This window comes from Falco cherrug, chromosome 5 (assembly GCF_023634085.1).
Source record: "Falco cherrug isolate bFalChe1 chromosome 5, bFalChe1.pri, whole genome shotgun sequence".
NCBI classification, from domain to species: domain Eukaryota; kingdom Metazoa; phylum Chordata; class Aves; order Falconiformes; family Falconidae; genus Falco; species Falco cherrug.
The window spans coordinates 51,537,955-51,562,342 of NC_073701.1; the positions used below are offsets into that span (position 1 = coordinate 51,537,955).

The 24,388-nt window shown below is 43.6% G+C and overlaps 1 protein-coding gene across 1 annotated transcript in view; it reads right to left on the reverse strand.

Annotated features, from left to right (window-relative positions):
• The window catches only part of NELL2 (neural EGFL like 2), a 150,256-nt gene extending 131,956 nt beyond the window's left edge, over positions 1 to 18,300 (reverse strand). The window contains exons 1-2 of the mRNA XM_055712519.1: positions 17,831 to 18,300; positions 17,528 to 17,656 (exon numbers count right to left, since the gene is read on the reverse strand). Coding sequence (XP_055568494.1) covers positions 17,528 to 17,656; positions 17,831 to 17,885 — 184 coding nt within the window. The 5' untranslated portion in view covers positions 17,886 to 18,300. The remainder of the gene's footprint in view (positions 1 to 17,527; positions 17,657 to 17,830) is intronic.
• Between the last annotated feature and the right edge of the window lie 6,088 nt (positions 18,301 to 24,388).

A 24,388-nucleotide genomic window follows, 5' to 3' on the forward strand; every position in this document is an offset into this window, starting at 1 on the left:
GTGCAAATCCCTCATTCCAATTGCCTTTGAATACTAGCTGTAGGTTCTTGATAGATCACCAGCTGCACTCAATAAGTACTGATTCAGGCTTGTTCTTGACATTTGGCTTCTAGTAATCATTTTAAGACCCAAGGAAAATACTTTACTGAACTAGACTTCTTCTATAATACCTTGGAAAATCAGACTGGTATATCTCAGATAATAATTTGTAGTTTCTCAACAGTTACACAAAAAACTCATACTGTGAATATTTCTAATACACTAAAACAAAGGCATGAATCTTTTCATATTAGAGTGCAAAAATAAAGAGAGAACTATTAGTCTGAAAGAGAAATTTGTCTCTAGCCATGCTATGTATATATGTGGTTTACTTTCCTAGAATATTGCATGTGTTTGGTTTGACCACAGTGTCAACACCCCATCTTTAATTTATAGAAGAATGAAGTTCAAAGTGACAATCAAAGAAACAAAAATCCAAATTCAAAGCATGTCATACTCTGTTCAATTCAAAGGTCTTATGGTAACACGTGTGGCTGGTTTGAGACGTGCAAATTAGCAAAAGTATTGAAAACAATTCAACAGATTGAGGAAAGGAGGGAAGGGGAGGTTGGGGAAGGGAGAATTAACTCATACTGTGGCTGGCAATGATAATGGTTTACCAGGACACAGACAAACAGTAGGTGATGGCCAACCTTCAACTGTAATATCTAGTTATGAGATGACCAGCTGGCCACAGGAGCAACAAACCAAGTCTTTTAAGATCTAACCTTGCAAAGCAATCTGAAGACCCAGTGAAGAAAACCACCAACCATAAGACCTGCAGGAACTCATCCCTTCAGAGGACAGGCTTTGTGGCCGCCTCTAGCCTGAGCTTGCAATAGCCTTCACAACTAAGTCACATTTTTCCCCTCTCGGAGACAATCTGCAGTCACAGTTTTGTAGTAAACACCAAAGCCACGCAAATGTTTCCTGGAGGTGTCAAGGGCAGACATTGTCATTTCAGTCACGATCATGAGATGGCAATTACTGCACTATAACCAAGGCAGTAAAGTCTAACTTCCAACAGGACGCACTCACAGGGCAAAGGCACTTCCACCAGTCTAAACTGGTGCTGCAGAACGAGGCAGCTCTATCCTCTTTAATTTCTTCTCATCCCAGTGCTGAAAACTGCATTCATGCAAAACATGAGGAACCATATCAGGCAAGTGATCCAGCTTTAACTAGCCCAGCCCCCCACCCCCAGAAAAAATAGTGTTGGAAGCAGCCATGAACAAGTTCCTGAAGGTAAGCAGGAAAATTTCCATACACAGCACCCTCAGCGTACTGAGTTGCACAGTGGAAAGACTACATGCAAATACGGTTCAGGATAAGCCATTCATTACAGATGTGTTCCAGTCCACAACAAAAACAAACAGTTATTAAATAGAATGGATAACTGTCTTAGCAAAGGGTGTGCTCTTGAGTTTCTGAAGTGCATCTAAAGCTAAACATACAGTATGAACTGAATTATAAAACAAACTCCTGCAGAAGAGTCTTTGAAAGAGGCATCCTAATTAATTGAGCTCCACAGTTTGTTTCGTGTGCACATAATCAGCTTTTAATAGCAGCATCTATAAATCAATTCTGCATCTGACTAGGTTTGCTGAACTATCCAAATAAAATTCTAGTGGTTTGTGAGAAAAAGGAGAAGGGCTGCAGGCTAAAAAGAGTCTGAAAAATATAATAAGGCTAGCTCAGTTTTGTTTCATTTTCCCACACTAGCTGGGATCAGTGTGACAAGGATATTTTCACACTGTGTCACTTCCCCATATTAAAATTTTTGGCTAATCTTTTTCTTAACTATGGATTTCACATAGCCAACAAAGGGCAACAATATCTGAGACTGTTTACTTTATACTGTTCTTTTATGTAAGTAACCAACATGGGCTAAGCCACTTCCAGCCAATGGGGCAGCATGCAAAGCCAATCCAAAAGCAGAATCTTTACAAAGTTGAAAGGGTACAGCGGGTTTTTAACTGGAACACGGTGCATTCACATTCAGGAGTTGCATTCCTGTAATGGAAACTCAAGATAGAAAGTAAAACAACCTTTATTAGACCAAAACCCTGCTAGACGTGTTATGCTTTAGATATCTCAGTGTGAAGGTTGATTGGTTTGTCTTTGTTTTTGTTTGTTTTTTTTTTTAAATACACCTAACTCTTTATTTGAACAGACATATAAGATACTGGTTGACAAAACATTTTGAGCTACTTTTCCTATACATTTGTTTGTTCGTTCTCTTCTGATAGATTCCCAGTTGTTTCACATAGAATAGCAAAACAGAAGCAGTTTTCCAAACCCACATGCGCCTGACTTGGTTTCTCCAAGGCTGTAGGAAGGAGCTTTGCAGAAGTGTGGGGGAAGGTGTTGCAGTTCCACCTCAAGTTTAAAAGACTACAAAACATGGGGTAAACACTGACCCTGTGTTTACTCCCACTCCCAAAGGGTGTGCATAAGCTGCTGGGCCCAGGAGCACTGCCCAGCTCCCAAGTCTGGGAGAACACTGGGACTACAATCTATTTGTAAGTCAGGAACTAACTGGGTCCCATCTAGACTTTTATGCACCCAAGTGCTCCTTCTAAACTGGGTACAACCTTGTCTCACCAGAGCAAAAGCTCACAAATGCCAGGAGCAAGGACTCTTAGCGAATCTCCCAAGTTGAATGATCAGACCTTAGGATACCCTACAGACTGTTTAGCAGGGGATACCCCACAAACTGCCCTTGTAGTTTAGACACCACCACAGTGGCCACCAATTCCATGTGCCTCCTTTATTTCCATTAAAGAAATGCCTCAGCAAGGATGTATGCAGAAAAAACTGCAATGGATAAGAAGGAGGAAAGGAAGAGGGCAAAATGCACTTCAGCTGAAACTAAACAATCGAACAAAAACTGACTTGAAGCCAAATCATTAAATCAAATAAAAACAAGGGGGAAAATGTCACAGTTTGTTCTTGCAGCACTTGGGAAGGTTCCAATTGCCTTTGCTTCATAGCTTTCTCTATTCTGAATGTCAGCTACAGCTTTGGTGTCATCCAGCAAGGGCTTTCCTCTACCTCAAACCATATGCAAAGTCCCACAAGTCACAACAGACTGACACAGGAGACTAGAAGAAGGACCTGTCTGAACACACACTTTTTTTCCCCCTGATGATATTGACTGTTCTTACTTACACCTTCAAAAAATATTAAACATATCACTTGGGGCCAAAACTCTGGCTCCCCTACAAGGTACATACTCATGCATTTAAAGTCATTTGGGCACAGCTGAGAACACAAATCCACTGTGGGACAAGAGGGGGGAAAAGTACTCAGAGTCTGGATGCTTCAATGCTTCAATGTCTCTGATCTGAAATAAGCAAAATATTATTAAGAACCTAACTTGTTTGTGTAATCAGAAGTGGTTTGTGCATTTGCATAAGTAATCATGATTTCATTCAAAGTGCTTTGTTTGTAATGTTTTCTTCCCTGTGGTCAAAGTCCCCATAGAATTTTTGCTTGGTTTGTTAAGCTTGCTTGCTTTTGTAACTTTTTTTTTTTTTAAGCTAAAGTAACACTAAAGATTGTTAACTATGCAAATTAAATTAAAATAGAACGTATTTAATAGGGGGCACACCTTCTACCTGCTACGGCAGAATAAGATAAGTGAGCAGTAGCAAGCCCTCAACCATTTCTACCAGCTCCTGGCACTGACCTGGATGACATTTTAGGAAAGAGTTTGAAAATCCAAGATTGTCTGGGGCAAACTACAGCTGTAATATATTATGTATTCACTGTAAATTGACAATAATGCCACTGAAATCTGTCTAGAAGCATTCCACAAAACAGACGATACAATGCTAGTTTGAGAGTGATTATACTAGTGGCTGGGTTAAGCCTCTGAGCTTATGTACCGGCTGCTTCTAGAAACCAACGAAAGTCACATCAAGCTGAATCTTTCTGTAATACTACAGCCCAGCTACTGACCTCCCCTGCTCTAACAGCCTCCTTTGCATCCCTGTGAGGCTACAAAGCAATTGCTCAGGTGCTAGCCACTGAAATACAATCAAGCTCTGTCAAAACATGGCCAAAGCCCTGAGATGATCTTGGGACTGGGGCTATGAAATCATTCCTTGCAGCACACATACCTAACTAGACCACACTGTGTGGAATGGGGAAGGTGGATATTTCTTCCCAGCCACCTACTACACAAGCAGAATCCAACTGTTTCAGTGACGCTGTCAAATGAACGGTGCTCAGCACAATTCCCCACCTGGATTACAGATCAGGGAAATCTCCTTTCAATGGTGTTGTGTCTCAGTGTGTCAGCAGCACAACACAGCCATAGATAGCACCTTTGCTTGGTTTTTAGATCCATACAACACAGGGAAATAGATGCAGAGAGAACAAGTGGCAGATTTACACTACTATAAACGCCCATTTGAGCATCAGGACTAGGTAGGTATCGTGCCTCTCTCAATCTCAGGCTTCATTTGCCAGAGCACAATGCTACAACACTTAGACATCTCCTGTGATCCCGTTAACCAAGAACGAATTTGCACCAGGATCACAAGTGGGAACAACTTACTGTAAGGTAAAGCAGCCTGGCAGCACTGCAACAATTCAGGTGCACCCTTCCAAAAATATGTAGGGTCCATGATCAAGGGACCTTGCATGACTCTTGGACTCAGTAGGTAAAAACTAAGTAAAGAGGTAAATCAATACAGTACAGGTTCTAGTGACCATATGTACAATAGCATATTTCAAACCTTTTGCAAATGAAAGGACAAGAAACCTAACTGTAGATAAAACTAAACTTTAAATGGGTGGAATTCCACATTAGAAGTCTGTATTCTTAGCACAGGACACTGAAGCAGCTGTTAATAAGCAATACAGATCCTACAGCGCTAGATTGTTAGTAAAACAACTCCCCCCCAGACTGCCAAAGAAAACATGAATGTGCGCTCTGGAACATTTCTGAAAGGAATATAAAGAATGTGCATGTCAACACAAGTGGAAGCAGCATACGAAAGTACTATCAGGAATTGTTAAAGGTATACAAGATACAGAAAACCACTGTTCCTTGCTCACGAGAAACACTATCCCTTTCACTGTAACTGTTACCATGGTAGATACTATCACCAGGAGAAAGCGTGCTACTCAGTGGGAAGCTATAAAAGATGACTTCCGTATTTGTTACAGAAATTCCATTCCTAGGAAATTAAAATGTGTGCTGTATGGTATGCTCTGCCCCAGGTATTTATTATTGTAATCTTTCTGGTGATTTATAGGTTCCACATTATCAATTGTATGATGCAATAGCTTTTTTGATGACCAGTTTTCCCTAGTCTATATTCCATCGCTATTCTCAATTCCTCTTTAAATTCTGAAGACGTTTTGAACGCGCTCCCTTGTAGTATCGAGTACTACTGCTTATGATGTTGTTTAGGTTTTTCATGGCCAGTATCACTATAAAACCTATTGTGTTTGAACAAGGACACAGAGGTAGCACAGAGCAGGATTTCTGTCCACTTCTTCATTTCAAGACAGGTTCCAGCTATACTTAAAAGGTTGCAGCTACTGTAGCTTAATAAATAAATATGTGTATATATACACGCACACACTCACACCCCTTTAAGCACAAAGCAGTTTTCTAGAAGCTGATTTGAGAATACCTTGAAACCTGTGGAGAAAAATCAAGCCTGTCTTGTTTTCCTTGCTGCTGCCATCGGTGGCATATGCACCTAGTTATGCTTGGCTGCATACTGTCATACGATCACTTTGTGTCAAACTGACCTAACAACAAACAAAAATACCACACCAAGAAATGCTGTTAACACTGGGACACAGACTGAAGACCACAAGAAAAATAATGCATTGCCTTCCAGCCTTACTGGTACTGTAATAAGGGCATGACACACATCAGAACTGCTAAAAGACTGAATTTATTTCCAGTCCCTAGTTGTATAGCACCGTTCAGGACTTTAAAAGTTATGCAAGTCACATGGAGGGGGAGGACAGGAGGAGGAAGCGAGGAGGAAGCAGTGCTGTCAGCCTTTTCCAAATGAAAAAGCTGGCTACCGAAGGTGAACAAAGCCTAATCAATTAAAAAAATAATGTACAAACTTAACAGCAATAACAAACAACATGAGCAGATTATGCTAGGTGTAGATCAAGCTGAATTACGTGAACTACTCTTCTCCCAAAAGATAGGACACAATTCAAGCTCCTCAAATATATCATATTCCAGTGGTGAACTGTGTCATACAGTGACAGACCACAGAAGATCAGCACCCACCACGGCACCTCTGGATTAGGATCATACTTGGTGTAGATACTCCTATACCCTCTAAGCAACACACCAGAGCTCTCCTTCACCTGGTTCTCACTGTGCAAGTGTCAGTAAGATGTACTCCTGGTCTCTGCTTGGTCAGTTTCTCTCAAAACCTGCATTCCCTGTGTGTGACCAGTATGCTGCTCCTGAGGACCTGCCACCTGCAGCCTGTGTTTCACAGAACCATTTAGGCTGGAAGGGACCTTTTGAGATCATCTATCCCAACCCCAATCATTCTTTGATGCCCTGGAGGTTTTAGCTTTTTTTCCCATCAAGAATCTGTTTCTCCCTCTTTGCAATGGTTTGGATCTCTCATCCTAGTTTTCCTTCATCTCCGGCTTTCTGGAGTATAACTGTTTTTTACCCACATTAGAGTTAATTGCCTTTGGCTCACCAAACTTCTCAGTGTTAAGGCTGATTTACTTTCATACAATACAACGGTGAGCTTAAGAAAGCATTAATGAGATCCATCCTAATTTCCCAGATGACCACAACGATGTGGTCTGCATGCAAGATTAACTTCTGACACGAGAATGGTCAACAGTCATCAATTTAGAGAGCTCTAGAAAACCCAAACCTTCAACCCAACAGCAAAAACAGCACAACAAGGCAGGGGGAGGAAGGCCACCACTGAAAAAAAATTACATCTGGAGCATGCCAGACACATCGAGCAACTCTGTTGCTAGCCAGAGGTCTCTGGCACCGGATGGAGCAAACAGCAGCAGATGGGAGGAGAAGGCAGGACACTGAAATGTAAAGAGAATTCAGGTCCCTGGACAAATGAGGGGGAAGTGGCAGAGACCACACCTGAGGGGACAGGAAGGACACCCAGGCACCAGCTGTACTGGCATTCTTGGAAAAATCTCTACTCACCTGATACCTGTTTTGATGCCAAGAAAAGGAAAGGTTAGAACGATTTTGAATCAGGAATATCCAACAGCAGGGATACCATACACACAGCTCAGCTATGAGCAGGGCAGACAGACAGAAAGTACATGGGGGACTCAAACTACTGTTGCCAGAGGTACTAAGGAAGCTGGGGAGGACCAGAATTCAGGTTCTCCTGCAAGAAGTTTTCTTTTAAATCAGGTATTAATGAACTCCATGCTTCTATGAATGTGTCTGCTAGCCCTGTGAATCAACTACAGGTTTTAAACACACGACCAATTTATAAGCTTCTATGAGTTAAAATTAGAAATGCTTCCAAACCTAGATTTCTTTGCTCTTGCAAGCCTGTTTTAACCAAGTACCATTAAAATATACTTAATATGCATCAAAGAATGGTTTTAGGGAGAATGCAAAGGCAGCAGTTTGATTACTGATTATCAGGTATTCAATGTCCCTGTGTGTCTTTGAAAATCCCTCTCCCTATGCTAGAACAATTCCACTAACACCTCAGATCTCCAGAGTATACAAAGACTTACAGGGTCATCCACCCTATCCTCAGCATATTAACTGAATGTCACACAATGACTACAACATAGCTAATGTTTCCTAGATTGTTTATTTCATGCTGTCTTCTACAAAATGTAAAGTCTGAAGATTTCCATCACCTCCTTTTGGAAGCTGTTCCACAGTCTAAACCAGTTCACTGTGAAAGTCTCTTTATCTTAAATCCTCTCCATTTACAATATCATTACATTACCCTTACCTATAGCTCTTTGAATGCTAAATAATTCCTTCGTTTTAAACCTCTGAGAATCTTCTAATACTAGGCACTTATCATGCAACACTTTTGTCATTGCTTGGACAGGCTGTACATACCCAAGTTCTTTCAAAAGTTTTCTTAGTAAGTCAGTCCTTTTTACTGTATAATCAGGTTTGCTGTTGTTCTCTTCACTCCCTGCAACCCACTGAAATTTGTCTTAAATGGAGAAACCCAGAGCGAATGCAATGATCCAGACGCAATCTTAGTTTTAAAAAAATTCAACCTCCCAGATCTCTTACTACCATATGCTTTCCTTATGCTTCAACGCTAGTGGGGATTCTTAAAAAGAACATCACTGAACAGGGTACACACAAGGTTTTCCTCAAGTCTACCCCCCTTCTTGAATGGGCTTGCTGAGCAAATCTGTGGACTGTTTCAAGTTCAAAGGACGTCAGCCAATGTTACAGGAAATCTGAAGAGTGCCTTTGGAACAGCCGTGGCCAAATACGGAAATGCATGCTTAGGGAGTTATTAAAACACAAATTATTGCCCTCAAAACCACAAAAGCTCCTTTGGAACCCTTCTGGATCATTACACAGCTGTATTTAGAGACTGGTAGACATCCAGCCATGGAGTCAAGGCTGGCACATGGTGTCTTCTCTTGACAGAATAAACAGTATGGATGTTGCCACTATCTAATTATACTTAAATAAGCATTTATGTTGGGGAAACCGTACAAATGTTGCTCTGTCTAACAGAGAGCAACTCTACAACTGGAAGTCTTTTTCTTATTATACTCCCTCTATGTTTTCAGAGAGGGAAATTGCCACTCAAATTCCACTAAAAAGAGTTCTCAGTTATGGATCGCTAGCAATATTGATTGTAATGGCTCCTTTGGAAACATTACAGTCTATCGCAGCAATGTTGTCGCTGCTACAAATACGTTAATCTGCTAAAATCCTTTTGAACACTGTCTTCAGAAGTGTTAGTCTACTCGTCCTTTTAGACCATGCCCATTGCTTTAGCACCTTGCAACAGCATAGAGTTGTGAGTAGCCTCCCAAGATGGCTCAACACAAAAGTCATTTTTCTAAGCTTGCATTTCTCTCTGAAGTCATCAGGATCGCACACCCCCAAAAAAGTGTGCAACAACAACAACAAAAAGGCAAACAATCACATAACAAATTGTTTAACATAACAAGATTTTTTTGCTGTAAAATTCTTCCACGTTGAAAATGACTACAACATTTTTTTCCACCCAAACATTTAAAGAAAAGGGGGGGAGGGGAGAAAAAAAATTACAAACCAAGAAATTTACTCCCTAAATGGGGGCCATGGCTTGAGTAATATATTTGCTACAAGTTTGTAACTAAGTTTTTAAAGTTCAGTAACAGCTATCTGAAACATCTGAGTGAACACTCATAATGAGTATTTATCATGGAAAACATGACCAGGCAAAAAAATGAAAAGTCCCCTTTCTTATTATATTTCTTCTCAGCTTTTCTTGAGGAAAAAAAAACACTTTTGGACAACAATAAGAGGGAAAAAATAGCATTTCTTAACTATTCAGATAAAATATAAAGGAAATTAGCCAAAATAGATGGACAGCAAAAATTCAATGAAAAATCGTTTTTCACCGTGTCTTCAGTTGTACCTCAGCAGTGCAGGTAGGAGAATACAGCTGCTCTGTGAATCTGCACCTTGGCACACTACCAAATGGGACAAAATCTAGGGAACTGAAGAGTCACTACATGGAAGTACAGTTTCCCATGACAGCTATATAAAACTCCAGCTCTTATCCACTGGTTTTAAATAACTTTAAGAGCTCGGTTCCGTACCTCCCTTAAGACTCAGTGGAAGCAGTGAAGTTAACCATTCTTGGAGTTATTTTTCCAAGCCAGCACCCATACGCCCTGGAGGACACAGACTAGAAGAATGAAGAACGTAAGCAAGGCGGGGATAGGGGAAACTTATTCCCCACACCTTAACAGCAGACAGTAGGGGAAAAACAGTCATTACAGCTGGTCTGGATGAAGGGATGTGTAGGAAACGCTGCTGTCTGTGAAACCTCACTGGAGCATGAACCACGCTGCAGTGGGGGGAAAAACCATAAAAAAACCATTAAGCTAGCTAGTCTCAGCCATGCTTCGTGACTACAGAACTATGTTACAGCAAAAGCAATTATATAAGGCTAGCAAGACCTCGTTTTCCCACGTCACTACCCCTTGCTAATGCAATCCTCCCCCAGCAATATGGAAAGACGTGCTTGACAGCTACCCAGAAGAGTCACTGTTCCCCCTCTCAGGGCACACATGCTGCAGGTGCTGGATTCTCCCTGGCACGCAGGACAGATGCTGTCTTGCTGTCAAAATCCCATCTTTAACTTCAGCTGAGACCACTGCCCCCTGCTACGCTGCCAGGAGAGGCTGCCTGGTGAGCAGCCATCTGCACTTGACAGCTCCTGATGGGAATGTTGACATGGAGAGAGACCTTCTTGGCATCCACTCCTCTGACCATCCTGTCCCTTCTCACAGCACCAACCAGGGCCCTGCCCCAGGTCACCATCCTGACACTGTCTTCAGGGATTTTACTTCCATACATGCCCCAGAGCTGCACATCATACTCATCTTCAGCTTTCCAACAAATACACCAGGTTGAGCCCCGAGATATTACTAGCCTCACCCAAGGTTTTGTCCTTGCAGTATTTTAGAAGAGGCCTCATTGTAAATGTAGGAACAAGCAAATGCAATTCTGTTATTACTCAGTACAAAATCATAAAATCATTTAGGTTGGAAAGGACCTTTAAGATCATCAAGTCCAACCATTAACCCAGGACAGCCAAGTCCATCACTAAACCATGTCCCTAAGCACCACATCTATGTGTTTTTTTAAACACTTCCAGGGATGGTGATACGAATTTTGGGGGCAATACTGAACATATAAACAGAACATGGTTATTTGAATTAACCTGAACAACCAAACACTCATTTAAAAAAGAAGTTTTAGAGAATCAGCATTGTCCCAGTAGAAAACAGACACCCAGGGACTTCAATTTGTTGCAGATATTATAGATGCAACCTGGCTGTGAAAAGCACTGGGCCAAGCCCACAAGAACACAATAAAAAGCGACATTCCTCTAAATGGTGTCACACCCTCACTGCTTAACAAGTGCAGGTACTAATTCACTCCAAAGGCTGAAGTATCAGAGGCTGCAGACATCAGCTGTCCCAACAAGCTCAGGCAAAGCCAATGGAAGCCATGCTGCTTGGCACCATCTCCCAAGGAGATCTGGACAGGTAAGGTACAGCACCTACACCAGTAAGCAGCTATCATTTCTCTCCCCACACTGTAGATTCTTCCAGAATCCATGCTTTTAAGAATTTAACAGACTGAAAAGTGACAAGAGCCCATATCAAGACACATGGCAATTGATGTGAGTACAAAAAAAAAAAAAAAAAAAAAAAATCAAACCCCGAAGGCAGTGGAGGGAATATTTAATTTCCTTTCCGTCCCCCAGAAAAGCCCACTATAGGAAGGGGGGGGGGGGGGGCGGGGGGGAGAGAAAAAAAAAGAAAATTATTTTGTGTAAAACACCTTTTCTTGTGATGAACAATAACATAATTTTTAGAGATGTATGACAAACAACTTTATTGCTCTACACTTACACCTTTGTGATGCTTTATATGCCTACTACACACTACGAGCAACATTATTTGAAACTTTCAGCATTAAGACAGCTGCAATCCCCAAAAGCAATTGCAAGCCAAGTCTTCTATCATTCTTTAACATTATTTATATTATTAACACCAACTTTGCACTAATGACTACACACAGGGATTAGAAGTTTTTCCTCTCTGGAAACCTGAGAACCTTGGTACTTGCCACATATTAGGTCTCTTTCCATCTCTCACTCCTACCCTCTGCTGTGCTATTACAAGCATCAATCACAAGTCTGCAATATTTAAGTTTTTTCTTCCCATAACTTTTTCCCCTTCTATTTTGCAGACAAACTAGCATGGCAGTAGTTCGCAAGCTACCCAATCTCCAGCACTAGGTGTATTCATGATTATTCAGGAGTGTATGGTTATGCAGCGGGTAAGCGTGTCCTAGTTCTCCATGCATGGTAACTCTGCACAGTCTGGGATGGGAACCGGCTGCAGGACTCTCACATACTACCTTCTCCTTTCTTGGGCAGGCTCTTCAAGCAGCAGAAACTTCCCAAACACCTCCTCTCGCTACCACTGCTAAGAGGAGGAGGAGGATACTGAATAAATATTCTGCTCTTCTGGAGCGAGGAGAATGCCTTGCAGCCCCAGTCCCTGCTCTGCAGGCCCTGGCAGAAACAGCCCAGCTCTTTGGGGCTCTCCTTTAACATCCATCCTGGCTCCCCAGCAGCATCAATCACAACCTTGGCAGTGCCATACCACACAGTTACTGTTTGCATGGCCACAGAGGTGACTTTGGAACGTGCCAGAGGTGGAAGGGATGAGGGCAGCAGGCAAAAGCACAGGCTGCTGTTCCAGGTACACGAAGAATGTGGATCTCTCTGGCCACCATGCTTCAGAGAATAATTGGCTTTTCACTAGGCTTTTCTAACATTGAAAAACACTTCAGTACTTACTGAAATTAAACTCAGTTATTTCAGTCTTTCTGAAAACTAAGGATTGAGGGGGTTTGCTTTGTCTCTCTGAAAAATCCTGGCAATTTTTATTATCTACAGATGATCTCTATGCTGGAGGTCCCACATTTTGAGGATTCAGTGAGTCTGAGAGAAACCAGCTTGCTTCCAAGACAAAAAAAGCTGCAGATAGGTATTCACCCTGCAGTCAGCCATGCCAGTTGGCAACATTAGTATCCTCTCCCTAGCTGTTACTGCTCCTCTGGGAAACAAGAGCAGCTGGAGAAAGGGGATTTTACAGGACTCTAATCCATGTCACTGCAGTCAGCAAGGTTCACTCCTGAAGCTGGCAAACTTCAGCATCAGCAGGCACGGGAACACTCGTATGATCTCTTGCTTTGGAAAAGTTGTGGGGACAGTAACCTCTAGCTCCCAGGCAGTGACAAGCAGCTGGGAACAGTAATATTTTCAGCAGGCTCAGCAGGAACCTGGAGAAAGCATCTGTCCATAGTTTCAATGACAGGTGGCAAGGAAAAAAGTGCATGTGAAGTGCATAGCCAATGTAAATCCTATTTCTAGGAGAGAAAGTTTACTCTCACCCCGTTTTAGAGGTTTATTTTTAGCTCCTTTATTTAGTAATGTCCAGAGATGATACCATGGGCCAAAACCAATGATCTTTCCAAAGGTATGTAAAATATATAAGACCTATCTAGTAATACTGTCTTGCTAGCATTTTAAAATAATGGACTAATGAACCAGTCATGCAGCAATAGGTAATAAATCATTTACACCAAGGGGCCTGTTTTAGGGTTGGGTTTTTTCTACCAGCAGTTTATGCCAGCAAGCCCCAATTCAAAGAACAGTAGTGATGAGCCCTTTCATGGATTCCACTGACAAATTAGGTAATTTCTTTGGTGTTTTATACTATATCTTGTTCACTATCAAAATATATATCTTGCCACTAGAACTGTCCCTCCTCATCAGAAATATCTAAATATTATTTATAACCATATTAAGGGTTACATATCCTAACTGGCAGAGAAAAAGCTTATCCTCTGAATGAGTTCCAAGCTCTGCATTCAGATACACAAGCTCCCAAATTCTCATGACTGTCATGTCCTTTTTATCTTTTCCTTAAACCCATGTTCCTGTGCTTGTAACCGTCTGACTGCACTCTTCTGCCTACCCTTTAGTCTCCTCTTTGAGGAGTATATACACCTTTTGATGGCCATATATTTTCCTTACATATCACTTGGCTTTCATTTTTGGTGCCTCTTCTCACTTGGTTTACAGTGTACCTTCCACCACTCTGCTGCTGGACATGGTTGGAAGGTGTCTCCATTACTGCACGTATACTCTTTGGACAAAGATAGTCTGATATGTAGTATTTGCTCTCAACAGCAAGTGAGATCCCAGTCCAGAGGGAGGAGGGAGGGGACAAAAAAATGACTGCCTAGAGGAGTGCCAGAGGAGACCAAGTTAATCTTGCAGCCATTATTTAGATTCTCACACCTCAGAAGACCATTTCCCATTGCAAGTTGAAATACCTAGCTTCACCGCAACCTTGCATGTGCTAAACATTAAGTCTCCTGAGCACAGACTTAAGCTGGATGTGTACCCATCCAAAACCTTCAGCCTCTTTTGTTGTGATTCTGCCTTTTCAAGTTTCCCTGCATATGCAATAAGTGGTCTTGCAGCAATAAGATTTTCATATTTTCACAGGAAAATGGCTACATTGACTTCCATCTCCACCAACCTCCTTGAATTGTATTAATGCAGTGTATTTACAAAGAAAGAATTATACAAATAACAACCGGTGTTTTTCCAAAAGCCTCCTTTGGCTACATTAATTACACTTCAATCCACCCACCTGATTTGGGCTTTACCTTTAGTGTCATCTCTGTTTTGCAAAGGGAAAACAAAGGTATTGAAAATTTCACTGACTTATGTAAAGTCACCAACAGAGGGAAGTTTGTAGGGTAGGTATTCTGACTTCTGCTCTGCTGCTCTGACCAGAAGAGGAATAATTTTCCTCTCAACATATTTTGACATAATATCTGCTGTTGGCTAGGAAGTGCTGCCAGATGTTCACATGTAGCAACACTAACATTTTGAAAGACTTCCTCCTGTTTTCTATTCATAATTGTATCTTCCCACAAGCTACACTGGAACATTTTACAATTACTTTGCAAATCACATTTCCAGAAAGAGAAGTCCCTGCAGCTAACTACAACCAGACTACAGTGGCATTCAGGTGCTACCACCCACTAACAAAGGAGCATCAGGCACCTAAAAGCTTCTGGATTCAAGACCGCAGCACCTAATCCTACTGCTGCCAGTGGGAAGAGTTCTGTTTACCAGGTCTAATACTTTTTAAGACTGGTACAGTGAGAAAGCACACAGGTACAAAAAAAAAGTCCAAGCGACTGCAAATTTTAAATGGCTATAATTATTTCCAAATCAGGACCTGTATAAGGAGCAATCTAAATGCTCTTGAATGGACTTTAACAGACTAAAACTACCTTCAGAGTCTAACTGCTTAGTGTGTTATATGGCCTAGAAATATAAAACCTTTGAAAAATCAATTATGCAAAAAAAGAATTTGTCAGAACACCCAATTAGATGCTAAAAACCTGTATTGACAATTGACGCTACATCTAATTAAGCAGTCAAAACTGATTTTTCACCTAAAAACAGAAAGAAAGAGACTATTCTTCTTTAGCTGTATGTACAATTTTCCCATCATATGTCTTTAATTGTCTGTTACCTGCTGGCAGTTCAACCTGCCACTTCCATAATTTCTTTCTAAAATAAAGAACAGCTTTTAGGCTTTCCGTATGTTTTAAGCATATGTGAAGTAAGGCTTTACACCAGTTGAGAATGTGGTCTATCAAAAAGAGGCAACATACTAAAATGTCATAAATATGTATATGGTATAAGAAAAGATTCAATATCCGAAGAAATCAAAAGGTAAAAGACCACAAGTTAAAGCTTCCAGAGTAAGTTCACAGATCATTTAAAATCATTTGTATCCTTTTCACAAAGTCATTTATGTCTAAGACTAAGGCTTTAGCTGGAACAAGGGAAAAACATAAGCAAAAACCAAATTTAAAGTCAGCACATACATATATTTGAAAGTCACACACTGCAAATACATAGAGGCATACATTGCAGCAATGTTCCTATGGTGTGAGCTCTAAGAGCAGAACAAAAATGACTAAGTGTTTCTTATGGGCTCTGAGTAAGGAAGGAAATTTCTCCATTTCTAAATGCAAGTTCGAAAATGAAAATGTCTGAAATTTTTTTGTCCCAACACTGGGAAAATAAACAATAAAAGGTCTTGCTCTTACAAACCTTAATCCGTTTACCACTGAAGTCAAAAGGGAGTTTTGACTTCCCCCTCACTCCAACCCATTATAGCACAATAGGACCTCAACTCAGAACCATACTTTTAAAATTACAGCTGTTTTAGGACACAGATCCCACCCCTGCTGCCACACAAACGTGTTGCCATTTTAAGCTGGCACCCCCTCCACAGAGGTCTCTGCTCTGCAGCCACAAACCCATCACTGATACTTAAAACCGCATGTGTCAGTGTTCCTGAACGCATAAGCCCATGTGCCTCCACATTACTGTCCATAGTGACACATGCTGGCTGTACCTGGGAAGAACACCGCTAGAAAGGTCACCTTAAAAAAAAAAACCAAAACGCCTTTGGCAACTATTAGCTTCTGATAAATTATCTCATTCATACAAACATGAAAAAGAAATTCCCTTTCCAGATCTTATCTCACTTGAATTACAACTCTTCTGTATGGGAAACAGCCTCTTGCCTGTTGCACTAGAAATGCTCTCAGATCAGAGCTGAAACTCCTAGCACGCCAAGGAGCCAGCAATCAGGTCCCCCTATTTTAAAACTACAGGCTGATGCGGAGATTTGCTCTTGCCTCACCAGATGTTAAGCCATATTCCTTGCTCTTGGTTAGTCACGCTTCTAAGGAGCATTTCATCATCTCTCAAAGAACAGATTTGCTCCTAAAGGCCGTTTTTGGGCTTTTCATTTTTTTTTAATTGATAGTTTTTTTCCTGAAAATGTTCTTGACTTGAAGTGTAACTCAAAAATACACTGATAATGAGCGAGTGTAGGCAATGTAACCCATGACAATAAATTTAGCTAGCCATTAAGAGTTATCTTACAGTCCTTTATGAACTGCAATATAACGACATTTAATTATTTTTAATAAACCTCCTAAATGTATTTTTGAAAGACAGAACAAGACTAGTATTTTATTTCTATTCCCAATACGAACAAAATAACCAATCCCAAGCACTAAAAAGACTTAAACTCATTCTTTGTTTCTCATGAGCATTACGACAGAGAAGCTCACATGGATCACTTTCCCATAGTGGGGAAAAAAAAAAAAAAAGGGGGGGGGGGCATTCTTATTTCCAGCCATCCACCTCGCTCCTCCGAGGCACTACATTTCAGCATTTTGCTGGATTCACATGAAACTTTCAGCAAGCGTTTCCTTAGCTGGAACGGGGGTATGTTTAGCGTTTCCCCAAGTAAAGCTGAGGAGTGGGTGGTGCTATTATTCATCACCGCACCCCACGACTCACAAAACAAGCCATCTGCCATCCCCGTTCCTGCTGTACTTTAATTAAGCGTCTACCAGTCAAGGGGGGGGGGGGGGGGGGGGGGGGGGGGGAAGAAAGAAAAAAAAAATCACAACAGAAAAGGGGGTGAGAGAGAAAAAAAAGCGGGGGGGGGCGAGGAAGAGCGGCCAGGAAGGGAAGGGGAAGGACGCCGGGCGCTCCGGGAGCAGGCAGCCCCGCCGCTGCGGGGAGCGCGGCGCGGGGGCCCGGCGCGGCGGCCGGAGCTGCGCGGGGCCGGGCGGGCGGGGCGGCCGTACCTGCGAAGAGGAAGGCTTTGCTCCCGTTGTGCAGCCCCGGCACCTGGCGCACGCCCTCCGCGGAGCCTCCCAGCTGTAGCTCGGACAGCACGTCGATCTGCAGCGAGGGGTCCACGCCAAAGCCTGCAACTGACCCAGAAAGTGCCGTTACCCCACCCGCCGACGCCGCAACTTTGTGAGACCAGCCCCCCCCGGCCCCCCCCAACCCAGTCCCCGCCGCCGCCGCTCCCTGCACCTGCGGCCGCCCGGGGGCCGGGGCATCGCCGCCGCGAAGCTCCCCCGGCGGGTCCGGCATCCGCCTACCTGGCCCCAGGCAGAGGAAAAGGCAGAGCGTGCTCAAACGGATGCCCGACTCCATGGCACACCGATGCGCTCAGTCCATAGTCCCCCTCCTCCGGCTGCTGCGGGTGAAAAACCTCCGGGGCAGAGGCTGGGTCCCTCCCCGCCTCTCACCGGGAGGAGCGGACCCCCTGCCGCCCCGCAGCGCGCATCACGGCGGGCGCCGCGCCGCCCCGCCGCCGTCCGGAGCACACAAAGGCGAGGGCGGGGGGCGGGCGGGCAGCGCAGCCCTGCGCCCGCGGGCAGACAATGGGGGCAGCCCGCCGGAGCCGCCGCCGCCGTGCGAGCGAGGGCCGCGGCAGCCGGGAGGCGGAGGCGGCGCGCCCGTGCCCCGCAGCTCCCCACCCCGCCGCCGCCAGGCGCAGCCCCTCGGCCCGAGAGCCGCCGCAGCCTCCGCCCCGCTCCCGCGGGAGCGCCCGTCTCCTCCCCGCCGTCCAGCGGGGACAGCGGGGCGGGCGGGAGGGGCCGCCGGTTTATGCCGCGGCCGCAGGAGCCGCCCACCGCCTCCGCCGGGCCGGGCAGGGCCGGGCCGGGTGAAGGCACCGCCTCGCCGCCCCGTCCGTCGGAGGAGCGTCGGCCGCGGGGGACCCATCGTCGGGGGGCTCCGGGCGGGCCCGGCTCGCACAGCCGGGGGCGCCGCTGGGAAGTTCGAGGGGGCCGGGGGGTGGGGGGCGCCGGGCCGGGCCGCCCCGCGGGAGGCAGCGGCTGGCAGGGCCGGGCGGCGCTTGCGGCGAGCCTCGGGGCGAACCCTCGGGGCGCTCCCGCCGCCGGGCCGGGCAGGGCCGCCTCAGCGCTTTGTTGTCCGCCCGCGTCGAAGTCGCCGCTTGAATTGCTGTCCCGGAGTGACGCCGTCCGGGCGCGGGCGAAACCTCAGCCTGAGCTCGGGGCACGGATAAAAATCATTCGGGGCGGGAAAGAGAAGCCAGGACGGTTCCCGCAGTTGACCAAGACGGGAGCGCGCGGAGCCAGCGCAGGGCTGTCACCGCAGGCTCCCGCTTGCCCGCTTGTGAAGGGCGATTTTCCGCAGCGGTCCTGTCCGCGGCCGCTTGACAAACCCTGGACATTTCTGTGCCTTACTTTGTGTGCCTATAAAGGGGGCTAAGAATAGCCTTACTCTTCCTGTCCCTTTCATGGACTCCCAGCGTGCAAGGCAGAAATGTCTCGTTGCTGGTATGTCAAGTTCTGTGGAATAAAGGCTTGGGTTTGTAATATTTTTTTTCTAGTTTCGCATGCACGCCAGTAAGACCCTGATGTCAGCTGGTGATTGTTTATTTGCCTGCCCCAAATTCATCCTCTATGATCTTCACAAATAAAATCTTTAAAAGTAACCTTTACAAATCTTTCCCAATTATTATTCAAAAGGCTACAAGGAAAAGATTCTTTTTCCTTTTTTTCTTTTCTTTCTTTTGAAGATGGTCATGGCAGTCAACAGTGAATCTCCTTTCCAGGCCAGATTAACCAACTGAGATCCTAAGCAACGTCCAAAGCAAACACCTTTCCCATAAGAAAAAAAGGAGAGAGGACTGTCTAAAGACAAAAGCAGGAAAATGCAATCCATCCCTCAGCCCAAATCCACAGTGCGGGTGTTAGAACGCAGTTCCAGTGTGCCACACCACCCTTGGAAGAGCCACAGGCTTCTTCTCCAGGTGGTGGAGCCAGTACAGCCCCATGAGTGGTGTTACTATAGCCGCTTTGCATTGCAATCGGTCTGAAAACCAAAAAAATGAATCCTGCTGCTTGTACCCCCTGTGCAACTAACCGACCACACAGTGTTCCTGATGTTACATCTTGAATAGCCAGAGGGGACAGTGACATCCCACCCCCATCCCAATCAGCCTAGCACTTCTTCTGCACCAAAGCTCTGTCTCCAGCCTGTTGGTGACACAGAACCGTGCTTCCAAACTCGTGAAGTCCGCTGGCTGCCAGAGCACTTTAACAAATGATGTGTTTCCTTGGGGGAGTTAATGGACAGCAGCCACGTCAGTGATCATTTTCATGCTATTTCAATCACATCGGTTACAGATAACTGAACCAGAAGCAATTAATTTGAGAAGAAATAGGTTCCAAATCTAGAGCAATAATGGCGCGTAACGAGCCCCACTGCCAGTTGAGTCAGGCACTCAAGTGAACAAACCAAAAGAGGGAAGCTTCTGCCTTGAATTCTTTGCATCTGCCAGCAGCCACTGACATTTTCCATTAGCTGGGGCTGCCAGAGTAGAGTAAGCGTGTAAATCAAGTGGAGTCCACCCCTTTGATAATCCATTTCTCTCTCAATAGATCTCCGGGGAGTCGCCACTCATCTTCATGTCGCATACATGAAAAGTCACTCAAAACACCATTCAACCTGCTTTATCTATTCCCTCTTATCTATATGGAGCCCAGGGCTGACATTATACACATTACACAGAGTTGTGTTTCTGCTATGTGAGATGTCAATAGTGACATAATTCAGCTAACCAAGAACTAACTGAACAGCAAAATGAGAATTTCTACCAATACAAGGCATATGATATCGAAGATCATATCTTTCAAACAGTCAGCTAAACCCAATACATATTTCTACCCATGGTATCACTTTCTGATCAGTCTAGAAACGCAGTTTCACAGTCTTCCTGGGCATGTCCTTTCTTAAATCTGGATGTTATGGAAATACCTAAAAGAAAATGTCTTTTATGCCTTCAGCTGTCTGAATGCTCTTCCCTTTGGTGGTGCTCTTCCCTTGTCTTGTCTTTTAGCCAAAAGATCTACACATACTTCACACTGAGGCTCACCATAATCTGCTCCATACGTGGCAAAGGGTGAGAGACCTAAGAACATGGTACTGCACATACATATCCACGATAACTATGCATCAGTGAAAGCACAATATTCCAGTGTTCCAGTGCTTTCTATATTAAGCAAGGTTTCTGTCTGTAGAAGTTCATTTCAGATATTAACCTCTACATCTCTCCACAATTTTCAAGGCTCTCCAGAGTCTAGATGTCCCAAAGATAAGTTGTTTTGTTGGGGAGGGGAGGGTTGAGCTAAGATAGTTCTGATCCCTACAAACACTAGAGATGGGGTTACTCAAGGAAACATCTGTAGAAGACAAGGGTAATCCTTTACATTGGCTATGGGACTATTCCTGTGACTTTGTTTGGAATACCACCTGGTCATAGATATTACCACATCTACAGTGAAATAACCTTCTCTTTAAGAAACCTCTAGGCTGCAATGACATCTTGTAATTCCACAGCAATGGACATGTTAACAGCACGACACATACAGTTTGTCCAAGTATGCGTGAAAAGGCTTTCTAAGGAGCTGACCTTGGATGAGACCACCAGCTCTCCTGGCAAGGGGAATGGCCCTGGCAGTGATGTCCCTGCCTGATGGGCTTTGATCACATTAGCAGCAGCATACTGTGCAACACAACTTTGATGTTCTGTAATACAACTGACTTATAAACAAACAGTCTTCTGGTCATCAATGTTCAATTTCAATGAGATTTTTGCATTAAATAAATATGATATCAACATCCTCCCATCAACAAAACCCCTGTTAGATCCTAAAAAATAAGTAGGTCTGGTCTTCTGAATAACAACTAATATTCACAACAATTTTCATGCCAAATGAAGAGTTAAGGGATGTGTTACAAGCTCCAAATTCATGAATGATTTCATTGCAAAGGGAATCTCATATTAATTACACTCATATTAATTATATGCTAATAAACTGAACAGAGTAAAGCCCTTAAAGCATGCAGATGACAATCCTGCACTGAGAAAGCACTACCTCTCTTACTGCAGCTTATCTGGGTCTATTTATTTTTAAAGAAAAACATGAATATTTTATTCACAGTAGTTTAATCCACGTATTCCTACGCCTTAACCTGGAGAGTCCATGTGAATTTAAGAAACACATAAGGAATTGTCACTGACCTACTTATAAAACACTGATGCAACTTTTTTTGTCTGGGAGTATAGAAAACAGTCTTCCTTATATTGCAGAACATACATAGTTGTTTAATCAACATTATAGTGCTTTAATGCAGTATTTATACAGAGAAATATTTGTAAAACATAATGTTACATAATTAATAATTTTTGGAGTGAAACAAGGAGAATAGTCTGTTGTCATAGAGAAGCAGCTTTTTAATTGGAGTAAATTTGATATTGCTGAGGATGAGGGCCCTTATTAGTTACAGTCAGGGAAAATGCAGGTAAATTATGCTATAGCGGTTTATGTTAATATGCTTCAATGTGGACTTCTGTCTGCACCATTGGACCATTATGATCCAGGTTTTCCATCTATGAAAACAGTTGTGTGTAAAAATCGTACAATTATTGTATGATGTGTAAAATGCCTTGTGGGACTAAGGTGAGATGTTGTATCGTGTAAAATGCCATGTGGGACTAAGGTGAGACCACCAAACTCATTTTCACTTGTTTTCTAAATGATGGCTTCAACAGCAAGGAACAAAGCTCAGATGTTGTTCTTGAATAAACTTCAGGTGTTTGTTAGATTAGCTTTTCCTTGCCAGCTTCCTGACCAGATCTGGGAACTTCTTTTGCAGCACCCTCTCCCTCCAGCACGTACACACCTCTGTCTGTTTCTGTAAAGCAGGTGATTTACCTTTGCTGCTTCGTTAGCCTCCTCACCGCTCCCTGCTTGAGCAGCCTTCTCTTTCTGATTCCCCAAATGCTGTCTGCCCCTTAGCAGCTTTCTCTCACGCAGGTGCTTTCTCTTTCCCCCTTTCTCACACACAAAGGTGCATGCACACCTGCTCCTTTGCTCATCTTCTTTTTGCAATTTGTCAGTCTTGCAGCCTCCCCTAGGTGGGAGCTGCTATCTGTATTGGCATCTTGCACGTTGCAGGTTTCCCCTCTCAGAAATGCACTCAGCCTTCCTGACCAGGAAAGCCTTGGAGAACTATCTTGGGATTTAGATACAGCACTTGGCAAAGACCCAGCAGAGACTGTCAAACTGACTAAGCTACACACCCAACCATGACAGTACCAGCCCTGTTAAAAAGTCCTGGCATCAAAGGCACTCCTCTCTAGCACACATCAGCTGAGGAGACGTCACCCATTTTAGTTACAGTTATAAATGTTTCATACAGATTTGATATCGCCCCACTTGTAATTGCAAAAATTACTTACCATCAGAAAACAGTGCTGTGAAACAAAGGCTGTAGCTATTTACGGAACACACTTTATATCTTTTAAAGTTTCATGTCTTCCTGGGTTTTTATACCATCTTCACTTGGGGATACTTCACATCTTGTGCCCGAGGTTGCAGCTTTGGCAAGTGGAGGGGTGCAGCCAGCAGTGGAGAAGCAGCACCAGGAGCGGTGAAAATCACAATGCTGTTGTTATGGCCACATTCTTCTGAGCACAGCAAGAGACATGGACCCAATTACATCAATGAGAGGTAGAGACTAAGGTATTTTTCAGAAGTTTTCCCAAAGATTCTTGTTTGATTCAAGAGCAAGGAGGAAAGGCTGGAACTGGAGGCTGTGCTCTCTTTTTCCCAAATTTGAACTTAGAATCTTTGGAGTTGCAAGGTGCCCACATTAACCTCCCTTGTGTTTTTTTATACTAGCTTTATTTTCTTCCACCAAGAGGGTGCACGTCCCTTTGATGTAAGGTAGAAGTGATAGACTGCCCCGCTGGCAGTCTTCACACATTATGATGCCTGAAAATGTCTTTTCACATAAAATGTCAGCTAGCAGTGTTGCCATTGTGTTTGGCGCATGGAACCATATGAAGTAGGAAGAGGATAGTTCATGATCAGGATTTAATTATCTCAGTTCTGTCAGTCCAGACAGCAATATCAATTAGGCAAGATTAGAGTTAAATTACCTTGACCTAAGTGCGCTCTGTTTTGATCATTTTGCCATCTGAAGTATTATCCCCTATTAAAAAATGGATCAGCATATCCATCACAAATATTTATGATAACAAAGCTGGCATGACAAGACTTTAATCTGTTTTACTCTTGCAATAATGAAAAAAATCTACGCAGCCCTCACTGGAGCCAGACCCTGGCTGGAGTATGAGTCCCTGAAGGAAGGTGGGTACAATTATTTTCTACCGCCTGATGTAACATGGTAATTCCATCTGCAAGTACAACAGTGGAGAGAGGACTTCTGGTAGTGGAAGACTTTTTACTGTAGAAAACACAGGCTAACCAAAATGTAGTAGCTGAGAATCAAATCAGAATAAACGCATACTTGACAGCAGAATTTGTTAATGTTTGCAAGAGACTCTATGAATTCCTCAGGCTTTTTCATTAAAAGCAGATGCCATTTTAGAGAATATGCTGTTCTTACAGGTTTGACACAGACGTTAGGGGGTGACATTTACTGCTTGCTGTGGTGGTTGGAGTCAGTGGAGGGATTCCAGGCAACTTTGGATCAGGGACCAGATCCAGACCCTGTCCCCAGACCTTGCTCACTTGGGAAGAACAACAGATGCTTGTAGTACTGGGCGCCACCTTCCTTCTCATGTGCACAAGCTGCCATACCAACAAACTTCCCAA